Source organism: Ursus maritimus, unplaced genomic scaffold, assembly GCF_017311325.1.
Source record: "Ursus maritimus isolate PB19 unplaced genomic scaffold, ASM1731132v1 scaffold_6, whole genome shotgun sequence".
In the NCBI taxonomy this organism is placed as follows: domain Eukaryota; kingdom Metazoa; phylum Chordata; class Mammalia; order Carnivora; family Ursidae; genus Ursus; species Ursus maritimus.
In genome coordinates this window covers 34,830,918-34,843,010 of record NW_024426774.1, presented here as the reverse complement: position 1 = coordinate 34,843,010, position 12,093 = coordinate 34,830,918, and the positions used below count along the sequence as shown (strand labels likewise).

Below are 12,093 nucleotides of genomic sequence, written 5' to 3'. Positions count from 1 at the left end.
TTAAGAATTACGAAAGTGGGGGTAATCAGAAGGGGGAATGAAGCATGAGAGACTATGGACTCTGAGAAACAAACTGTGGGCTACAGAGGGGAGGGGGTGGGGGAATGGGATAGGCTGGTGATGGGTAGTAAGGAGGGCACATATTGCATGGTGCACTGGGTGTTATACGCAACTAATGTATCATCAAACTTTACATCAAAAACCAGGGATGTACTGTATGGTGACTAACATAATATAATAAAAAATATTAAAAAAAAGAATTACAGTAAATAAAAATGAGCTTAACATTCCAAATTATAAGATTATCAAACTGGATAAAAAGCAAGACCTCACCATATGTTGTTTATAAAAATCTCACAATGGCACATGTAGGTTGATACAATGACAGATAGGTTAAGATAAAAGGGTGGGAAGAGATAGACCATGAAAACACCAGGCATTTGAAAACCGGTATGGTTATAACAACAGCAAAGAAAGTAGACTTCAAGACAAAAAAAAAATTATGAGAAACAAAGAGAAATATTTAATGAATATAACAGGCTAAATTCCTCTAGAAGATATAATAACCCCAAATCTGTATGTGCTAAATAACAAAGTTTAAAAATAGACAAAACAAAATTAGCAGAAATTTTTTAATAATACATTTTTATTTTATAAAGGAAGGTTTTAGACCAATGAGCTAGAAAAAGCTAGAAAAAGAAAGCAAATTGATTCCCAACTAAATAGAAGTGAGAAAATAATAAAGACAAGATATTAAATCAATAACAGAAAATGGACAAAAATGTAAGAAAAGCATTCAAGACAAAAGTATATTATTTGAAAAGATTAACCAATCTGATAAATGTCTAGAAAAAGTGGCCCCTAAAAAAAGCCAAAAACTATATTAGGGATAAGAAGGGTCATCACTACAGATCCTATAGGCATTAATATTATAATAAGGAAATATTATTAACAACTTAGACACATTTTACAAATTAGAGGAAAAGGACAAATTCCTGGAAAAACACAAATTAACCAAACTGACAGAGAAGAACTTGGTAATCTTAGGATTCATATTTGTTAAGGAAATCAACAGAGTAATAAAAAATCTTTCTATTAAAAAAAAACAACAACCATGCCCAGATGGTGTCTCAGTAAATACTACCAAATTTAAGAAATAATACCAATCTTGTAAAAACTCCTCGAGAAAATATAGGAGAAGGGACCACTTTCCTAGTCATGCTATGAGGACAGCATAACCTTTATACCAAAACCTAACAAGGACATTTCAAAGGAAAGAAAATTATATTCTTCACAAGTATAAACACAAAAATCCTTATACAAATATTACCAATTTGCATCCAATAATATAAAAATATTATAATACATGATGACCAAGGATTTCAAAAAATGCAAACTGGGCTCAACATTTGAGAAGTAATCAATGTAACTCATTTCATTAATTGAATGAAGAAATCTCATGATCAGCTAAATAGATAGAGGGAAAAATTAAGTCAAAATCCAACATCCATGATAAAAATATTCAGCCAACTAGGAGTAGAAGGACTTCCTCAGTCTAATAAAAGGCACCCACAAAAATCCTGCAGTGAATTTTCACACTTAATGGGGAAATACTGAATACTTTTCCTCTAAAATCAGGAACAAAATAAGGACGTTTACTCTCACCATTGCTATTCAATATTGTAATAGAGGTCTTAGACAGTCCAACAAGACAAGACAAAGAATTTTTAAAAGGCATAAATATTGGCAAGGAAGAAGTAAAACTCTCCTCATGTACATATGATATGATTACATAGAGAGAAATATACTAGATCTAGTAAGTGAATTTAGCGAGAGGATAGGAGGTCAATATAAAAAATTCAATTACATTTCTATATGACATTAAGAAACAATTGGTAAGGGGCGCCTGGGTGGCTCAGTCAGTTTAAGTGTCTGCCTTCGGCTCAGGTCATGGTCTCAGGGTCCTGGGATTGAGCCCCACATCAGGCTCCTTGCTCAGCAGGGAGTCTGCTTCTCCCTCAGCCTCTGCCTCTGTTCCTCCCCCAACTTGTGCACCCTCTCTCTCTGTCAAATAAATACATAAAATCTTTAAAAAATTTTAAAAAAGAAACAATTGGTAATTAAATTTTAAAAAGCAATTCCATTTGAATAAATTTAGTAAAAAATGTGAAAGATCTCTACACTGTAAATTATAAAACATGCTAAGAAAAATTAAATTCCTACATAAATAGAGAGATAAACCATCTTCTTGGATTTGAAAGACCCAGCACTGCCCAAATTGCTTAATAGAATCCATGCAATCACAAATAAATACAATCAGGCTTTTTGTTTAAAAACAACAACAACAACCACCTGATAAGCAGGTCCAAACATGGAAATGCAAAGTGCCCAGACAAGTCAAAACAGCCCAGACAATTTTGAATAGAACAGACTTAGATGACTCATATAACCTAATTTTTTTTGTAACAGTTTTGAGATACTTAAAATATCTCAGGATATAGAGTAACCAGAACTCTCATACATTGCTCAAATGAGTATAAAATGATACTACCTCTCTGAAAAATGGCAGTTTCTATAAAGTTAGACATATGCTTACCCAATTACCCAGCAAGTCCTCTCTAGGTATTTGCCCTAAGAAAAATGAAAGACTTGTACAAGAATATTCACTGTGTCTTATTCATTGCAGCTAAAAGACTAGACACAATCCAAATGTTCAGCCCTGGCAGAATGGATTAAAAAATTGTGGTTTATTCATTTAATGTTACTACTCAGCACTAAAAATTAACAAACTATCAACAACATTGAGGAACGTTAAGATATTACATTGAACAAAATAAACTGGACACACACACAAATACATACTATATGTTTCTATTAAGCTATGGGGATAGAACTCACAAAGGTGGTTGTCCCTGCTGTGGTGGTGAGGTGAGGGCCAACTGCAAAGATGGAAATGTTTTATATTTGGTTTGAGTGTTCGTTACACAAGTGTATATGCTTGTCATGGAACTATACCCTAAAATCTGTACATTTTACCATAAGCAAATTAAATCTCAAAAAGCATTCAAAAATATTTTAAGTAAGAGATTGGTTGTGAGTGGTTCACATTTTCTTCTGGGTGGCTTAGATTGATTGACCTTCGTGTTACTTGAAGCTCAGTCTGCAGGGGTTGCTGTTGGAGAACGCTGGAATCCCAGGATTGAGTGCAGAGGTGTGCCCAACTAAGCCCCTCCCAGCGAGGCCAGCAGTAGACAGGCAGCCCCACAAGCCAGCAGCACGCCAGACTGGCAGGGCCTTCCCGATTACCTTCCTTTTATCAACCGTGGCACCAGCAGTAAATTTCAAACATACGCCAATTCTAAATTACTCAGAAATTAATACCCTAAGAAGCAGGATTGCATAGGGAGGAAAGAACACAGGATAAGGGTCCAAAGTTCGGAGTTATATTCCCAGTGCATCCACTCCCAGACCCTGTGATTTTAGGCAAATCCCCAATTTTCTGATCTTTAGAAGGTGGGGATGACACACGACTGCCCCGGCAACCTTCTGGGACTTTGAGGAGGAACAGCTGAGAGGCACAGACGGAAGCCTGCTATAAAATGAAACTCCATGTGAATTTATAGTACTATTGCGGCTGTTTTATTCAACAGCCTGACACTACCTCCTTCCCCACATATGCACACACCTTGACCTATTTTTGAAAACTGTAAATTAGAACCTTTGTCAGAGGTAGAGAAATTTTAACAGCCATCTGTTTCTTTTAGAAACTGTAGAGAAACGCTGGTCTGAGGCTTCTCAAATTCTCTGTGGATCCCAACCTCCTGGATATACAGACAATCAAGATTCAGACATTGCTTTTAACCCGAGCAGCAGATTTTAACCACAGGCTCTGTCCTGCTCCCAGTCAGAAGACAAAGCCCCTGCCTGCCTCTCCCCTCACTCCTTACTAATGTCAGGCAGGATCTCACACTCATCTTTAGAGAGCAAACCTGAGAGCCATCTCACCTGCTGGCGAAGGTCAAGGCCAACGCTGTGGCCAGGTGAGGCATCAGCCGAAGGGTCTGTGTTTGGTGCTCAATGATCTTGACTTCTTCCTTGGCTTTAGGCCCAAACTGCCTCCGGCTAGAGAGAATTAAGCAGACACAATTTTTACCAAAATTCAATAGGCAACTTCATTTCCCAAGCTAAAGGTGTCAAGCAGCCATTTGCCTTTCAAATACTTCAGGATACAGAATGCCTGAATCTCCTAAAATGTGGTTAAGATAATTAGATATCAAAAGTTTCTTAGGACAGTCCAACAAAAAGACTTTCAGCTCTTCTGGAAATTAATCTCCCCACTACGGAATGTTTTTAAAGCAGCCTATCTACTTAATTAATACACAGAGTAATTTTTACTCCTTAACATTTACATGGCATTTTATAGTTCCATGTGCCCCGTGATCATTAATTATTCAGCTTTACTAAGTCTGTGACATAATTAATAGGACGGGAGCAATATCCTAGACCATATTTCAAAAGGACATTCTCAACAAGGAGGCAGCGTTAACCCTGGTGCTCCTGTCAGATTCACAGGCAGGTCATTACTTTCAGCCCACCTAAGTGCCCCCTGCAGTTCCGCGCAGAACGGTGCTCGCATCCTGCCTTAAATCCCACTGCTTTCCGAACAGCTGCTGCGTTCCGCTCCGAGGCAGCGGTATCGGGGCGAATGGAGGCCGTCCTCAGAGCGGTCCAGGAAGTGGCGTGGGATTGTCCCCACAGGCAGCACCCACGGACTAATCCTCCAGAATCCCTCGGCAGCAGACTGCAAAGGGCCGGGCCTGTCGGAAGCCACCTCCTCCCTAGGCCTGCGATGCTCCACAGCCCTGGGCTTGGCAGCCTCCTGTCTTTGAACGTCTCCAACCTTCATACTGATTTTTGAAAGAACACCTCACGCACACATGGCTGCATACACACGCACAGGTGCGTGCACATACGCGCATGCGCACACAGGTGCACACGGCGCTCTACTATCAAGCAGGCAGAGCAAGGTCGTGCTTCAGACACCAGTGAAGTGAGGGTATCTATCTACCCATCACAAGGGAAACAGCAATGTTTAAAAACTTTTAGATATGATAGACTTTCTTAAACATAACTTGATGCTTTAATATTGTCTTTATTTGTTCTTAAAAGGAGGACAGCGTGATCTTCTTCGTGCATGCGATGTCTAGAATTCATAACCTGTCCCTGCTGTGCGGGTGGGAGGGGGTACAGACACGCATGACCAAGGCACACCCAGGGGCAGCTGCCTTCGCGCTTCGTGAGCGCAGGCTTGTTGTCTATGCGCACAGACTTCCCCAGGCACAGTCTAGCCACCCCACGGCTGGTTGTCGGAGGATCACTCCCCAGCTCTGCCCTCGGTCCATCCCAGCGTACTCCAGCGCCAGCGGGGCACGGCGTCAAATAAGGCCTGACAGCCTGTCGGGAAACCTCTCAGCTTTTGCGGGAGCACTGCGACACCAGGAAGAAAATCACAGATCCAACAATGGTGTCATCATGATGTCAGGTCATTTTAAAATTCTATTTGTCTCTACTCTCTTAACTTCTATTTTTGAACGCTATGATTATACTGTAGCTTTTTCTATGGTTGCTGTGGCTAAAATTTTGTGTACTGAAAGCATTCCCTGCTACACGAGACTCACTCCTCCTGGGGGACATCTATGCGCCTGCTCGGTGCCAGCACCCAGGGTCAAGGACACTGAGGCCCCCCGGCTGTTGAGCTCACAGCCCTGGACACAGAGAGAACTAGACCAGGTGACATGGGCAGGAGAGCCTTGCACGCACCTCCCCCACACCCCACTCTGTCAATCACCAGTATTTCCTAATGTGCTACTAGAGGGAACTTCACTCACGCAGCACCAGGAAAAGAAGGCCCTGATCACAACACCTTCTAGCTTTTGCGCTGCTATAAAATAATTACAACAGCAATACCACTTTAGACAGCATCCCGTCAGATTTTCTGTGTTTGTGCGTGACGTGTTTGTCTTGGCCCCACACACAGCATGAATGAATGAACGAATGAATGGATTTTGCCAGTGAGGAAATGCAGATGAAGCACAGAAGAGTGGCTCACTCAAGATCTTAGGGAAGGTCTCGGATGCCAGATCTGCCCCCTGACCTGGTGTGCCTCAGTTTCCCAATTCAGGCACACCTTATAACTGTCCCATTTCCTCTTTGACCCTCACAGTTAAATTAGGATGACAGGTATAGAGCAGAAAGAGGCCACCAGGAGCCCATGTGGCAGGGCTCAGGCCTTTTCTTGTGCTGATAGGGAGGAAAGAATTTCATTAGTGAGCTGCCGCAGACTTATCCAGCAATTTCACAAAACTCAGGAGATTACACAGGACTCTGAATTTCCAGCTTTTCTGGAAAACTAGGAAGATCTGGCAATTCTGGACCCCATTCCCATGATCTGATCCACTGGGCTCAGAAGCTGCTGACACCTCTGTTTGGGGCATGGCTGCTCCCCAGGGTCCCCAGAGCCCTTTCCGCTTGCTGACATTGCCTGCAGGCCTGGGAGGCACTGAGTCTTCAACCCCTGCCACAGGGGATTTCTTTTTTTTATCCATAATACATTTACATCAGCATCCTAACCTGTTAATTAAGTTCTGGGATTATGATATACGGCCAGGCGTAGGCATTCTCTATGAGTCTGTGAATTCATTAACAGAACTAGAGAGCAACACAGAACAGCTCTGGCCAGCTCGTACGGCATGAAATCCAAATGCTCCAGCTTGGCATTCAAGAGCCTACTTTGGCCTTACTTGAGTGTCCCAACTGTTTTTCCTGCTAAGCCCCTTCAGACACTTCCCATCCTGGGCCTCTGTCCAGGCAAGGCATTCCGCCAACCTCACTCGGCTGCCACCCATCAAACTTTTGGTGGCTTAGCCAAATGCCCTCTCCTCCCATTGACACTTTCTCCCATTCGTGACATGCCCCTTCAAAAACCAAACCAGACCAATCAAAGCAGGAAGCTACTTTTCTGAATGCCCCGACCATTTCACCTGCTATTCCTCCCCTATGGGAGCACGTCTACCTTTCATGCTGGCGTAACGTGCGACCTGTACTGACCACATGTTTCAATGCATTGCCTTCCAGAGCCCTCTTTACTGACCCTTGAGGGACTGGCCCTCCCAGGTCTAGCCAATGCCTACAGAGAGCAAAGAACAATTCTGTCTGTCCATCTTTCACATCAAACTCACCAATCCAGAGCCCACATCCCCAACCACGTCCTTTACCAGACTCTTTTACTCTGGGCCACTATCTCCCAGGGCTAGGTACCAGACAACAAGGGACAGCCCCTATGCCCCAGAACCTTCTGAAATTATTCAAACTAGCCAATCATAAACCTGCTTAGCCTGCTTGGCCTTCCTCCCCCATCCCTTCTCACAGAAGCCACAATAAAGCCTCTTGTCCATGTTTCCCCCTCGCTCCCACTGCCTCTTAACTATCCCCGGTGCTTTCCCATATGGCCTTGCATGGCACGGCACACCCCCTCCTCTTGGGAACCCTAACAAGCTATCTTTTTAATGGCGGTCATCCCCTGATCTGTGGGCCTCGCCATACCTGAACAATAATAAAACCTATGGGGCCAGCCTATTCTGTCTTGATATGCCCCAGCTTGGCCAGGTGTGAATACCCAGGAAAGAGAAGTTGAAATGACAGACGGAATGTCCCACCATCTCCCAGCAGTTCCAACCCAACTCCTCTACCCATCCACCCTTCCATGTCTCCTTGGAATGTTCACTTGCTATGAGATGTCCCAATAAAAGGCCGAAGGTCAGACCCTGGAGTGCTGAGTGGGAGCCAGTGGGCAGTTAGGACAGAGATGTAAGAAGCTAAAAAGATGAGGAATCCACCCTGCCCTTGTGCCCAACAGCCCACCACCACTGGTTTGTTTTGTTTTGTTGTTTGTTTTTGTTTTTTTGCCAGGGACTAGAAGAAATGCGTGGGCAGAAGGCACACGGCACCGCCCACCTTCCCTCCCTCTCTCTGGCCCAAGACAGTGACAGCCCCCAAAGCTTTGAGCTGAGGGTTCCCGCTGGCTCCTCCACCCATCAGATGTGTTCTTTGGCTTCCCCAGGACAAAAGTGATACTAAAGTCTGGTGACCCTTCTCCTGCCCAGAGATGCAGCCAGAGGTCATCCCTGTGACTGCCACTATCAGCCTCCAAACTGGCAGCCTGGCTCCCACAGAGGCAGCAGAGACAGGGGGCCTCAAATCCCTGTGCTCTGAGAGGGTGTGGCCAGTGCAGGCACCCTGCCCTGCCGCTGTGTGGTCACCCTCCTATTTATGGTCTCAGACGCAGCAACAGCACTGTGGGTCGTGACGGTCCAGGCCCGACTTCTGGTTGCCAGCGTCCTGGCAGGCAGCCCCGAGCACAGCTCGCAGGGCTGTAATCCCTGCAGCTGGCCAGCAATGACTGCCTGCCAGACCTTTATACTGCTCCAGTTCATGATCTATATGGGCACAATATTCTTCCTGTCCTTTTCCGCCGCTACGTTACTATTTTTCTTTAAAAACACATGTAAAGGCTATATTTTTCTCTGCAATCATAATTTTTATTTCAGTGCTGGAAAAAACCTCAAAGTCACTGAGCTCAAATTTTTCATGCTCTTTAAAAACAACGAGCGTTGCATGTGCACACAGCAACATCCATGTGAAAATAAAGCGGCGGCTCTGAGGATGCCGTGAATGATGCCGTTTAAAATCATAGATTTGAAAAGCTATTTCTGGATTCCAGCAACTCATAAGGAATAGAGGAAACATCTATTTGGGGTTGTTGTATTTCATTCCCACTCAATTTTGAACACGGCTGCTTAAAGCAACATTCATGGAAAGTGACACGGCTATTAATCACCAACGCAGCTACTGCGCACGCAGCCTCTGGGGGAGGCCGCGTTGCCCGCCTTCCCATCTCCCTCTGGTCTCTTCTCCCAAAGGAGGCCAGTGACCTACTAAAAAGATAATTGCTTCGCATGTTTCCTGCTCTGCAGCATCATTGCATCAGTCTACTCTGAATGACATCCAGTCAAATTGGAAGAAGGAGAGGAGCTTTGTGGCTGGGTCTCGCCCTTGACCCTGAGACTTCTTGGTGCAAGCTGGTTCACAGGCATCCCTGCTGCCAGAGGGAGGAAGGACAAAACCTTCCTCCTTCACTGTCAAAGTGCTGACCTCTACAGACAAAAAGGAAGCAAATTCCTGGACCCAGGCCACACTCCCTGTGGCCACCTTTCCTCATTAATCTCGGCCATAGACAGGCTTCAGGGGAGCCTGTGAATGCCCCACAGATGGACCACTGCACCCCATTCCCACTGGCCCTCAACAGAGACCCTCCAACCACTCAGAGAGCCCACAGCCCATCTATCCCTGTTTCTCCCCTTCTCTGAGATGCTCCCTAGAAGCTCCCGTAGAAACCCACAGGGAAACTATGTTACCAATGCCACAGGCTGGACCCAGCAGATTTGGTTCAGCTGTCCAGTCAGGTTGTAAAAACCTGGCTTTTTATTATCAAGCGATGTCAACAGACACCCTGACTCCCAACCCCAAGCCTCCCCACACCCAATCCCAACCAAACCCACCCTCGGGTCAAGCTTGGGACGGTGGAAGGGGCCTGGCTGCACATAATTCCTGCTATTTTTTTTTTTTTTTGAAAGCTGAGCATTTAGTTTATCCTTGGGTTCTGACAAAGCAATCCTGCATTAAACCATCGGGCTCAAGATGTTGCATCACTGTTTTTAGCTGGAATTCTTCAAATGGGTATCTTTAAATCTGTCTGTAGGAAAGAGAGAGGCACCACGTGTGTAACATACATGTAAAAGCTTTATTAACAGGAGCCTCGACTGTAATTAAATGTGCAAAATGGGCTCAAGGAAGAGTTCTCAAAGCACCCTTCTGATCTTGTGGCAATCCCAAATAACTTTTGCACCTTCCAAACACCTTTCTTTCTCCCAAACCTCAACAGTCTCTCAAGCCAACCACCACAGAATACAATACGTGATCCTTAATAGTTGTGCTGGAGTCCCTGACAACGGCAATTTATAAACATGAAAATATTTCAGATATGAAAAGAAATGAGGGTGCTTTGTTGTCAGTGTCAAAAAGTCTACAGAGAGTGCAGAGACAGCCACCCCAAACCCACCGACACTAGAGCCCATGGTTTCTCAGCCAGAGAATAACAGAGAGAAAGAACGTTTGCTCTTTTTTTTTTTTTTTCCTTTCTCAAAGGTGAACCAAATCAAAACCCCAGGAATATAAAGCCCTCCCCAACAGGAAGCCTGTGGGTCTAAAGCACGGCCAGTACCAGGCAGGGACCGACATTCTGCTACCTGGACTGCAAAGACTGTCCACCTTGTAAATTAGACCTGGAAGAACAGTGCCAAATGGAGCAGGCTGCAGAATCATAAGGGAATAGGATCAGCCATTCCTCCCACCAGTGGCTGGATGACCCCAGTGGAGACACCGGAAACCCTTCAGATGAGACACAACACAAGGCAGGGTAAACCTGCAGTACTGTCCCCATATTTCCATTGAGTGGGCCACTTCTGGCCAACATTATAATCCTGGATTATAACCATTATACCCTGACCATGAAGGTCCAGTAGAGAGCCAGGAATGGGTCACTCTGAATCTGAAGATTGGCCAATTCCGGGTTGTCTGTGAGGGTTCAATGACACCAATAAGAGTGGATCTGACCCAACACACAAAGGTTCGAACTCCTTCACAATAAACACCAGTGAACTTGCTGCCTTTCACTGAACTTGTTATTATCTTCTTCCGGTGCCTCATACTTGCCCTCCTGGGACCAAGTCAACAGCACATCACCCCAGGCATCACAGGAGGGGAGGCAGGAGATAGTGGTTAAAACCCAGGCTTTGGATCAGACAAACCTGGTTTGCATATAGATGCTGACACCTGCTATGTTAACCTGAGCAAGTTATACAATCTCATTGAGCCCATAAAATAAGGCTGACAATGATGGTAAGGACTAAGTGAGATATTGCCCATCTGTGTTTAGTACCATGCCTGACACATAGTAGGTCTTCGAGGTATAGCAGGTGTCTTCACAGTCACTACCATTATCCCAAGTCCCTAAAATTACTTTCTCTTCTACTCATCCTTGTTCTAGAAAAGTCATTTTAATATTTCCCCAAAAAAGCACTCTGTTTCCTTTAACCCAAACAAAGCACAAACATATTCTGCATCGCTAAAACTGCTGTTAAAAAAAAGTTATGGGGTGAAGAGAAAAGTCTCTTCCACCCAACCTTAAAGGTAATGCAACTGCTGACAGAAGAGAAAATAAGCTGTTTACTGGTGTGTTAGAAAAATTGTGTGTGTGTGTGTGTGTGTGTGTGTATTTTTGTGTCTGTGCATTGGAAAGCATATGAAGCTTTCTAAAAGCACCTGCCACTTTTATGTACCCAAGAACACCAGCCAATTTTCTTCTTCCTGAATTCCAGGGAAGGAAAACAAGGTGGACAAAATAAAACCAGAGAAGTTGGGGGTGGGTAGAGCCTTCCAGCACATCAGGTTGCCATAGAAGCAGCAGGCTCTTTCCAGAGTCAATCAGCCTACCCCAGAGAGGGATGTGAATGTTATTCAGATGGTTCCCACACAAGGGAAATTAATTTACTTTTCAGAATAACAGCCTCAGTAATATCTATGAGTGACATGGTGGTTAATGTTAGTCGTCAGAACTGTGATTCCTAGAGATTGTTCTTTAAAAAAAATCATATCCTAATGAATGCAAAACAAAATTATAATGGTGGGAGATGTGGAGCCATCAATTATAGCTGAGACCGCCTGGGGTGGGCTAATAATTTCACTGTTGAATTATTTTCATATTTTAAAAAATTATACATTGAGAAGAAGTCTTCCATCATCAGTACCACTGCAGAGGAATTGCAGAAGCCTCCAGCACCTCAGCTATTAATTAGAGTGAGGAAGCAAGAGGGCCAACCACTTTGGGAGCCAGCCTTTCTCTCCATTGTATGGCAGATATGGGGTACATGTGCACCCTGCCTGCCCCAACAACCATCCAGAGCTTGCTGTCATCCT

General features: G+C 44.3%; 1 protein-coding gene across 1 annotated transcript in view; it reads right to left on the bottom strand.

The window, feature by feature from the left end:
* The window catches only part of ACOXL (acyl-CoA oxidase like), a 317,436-nt gene that overhangs the window by 173,208 nt on the left and 132,135 nt on the right, over positions 1-12,093 (bottom strand). Inside the window, exon 11 of the mRNA XM_040623184.1 lies at positions 4,006-4,122. Within this exon, the coding sequence (XP_040479118.1) occupies positions 4,006-4,122 (117 nt within the window). The remainder of the gene's footprint in view (positions 1-4,005; positions 4,123-12,093) is intronic.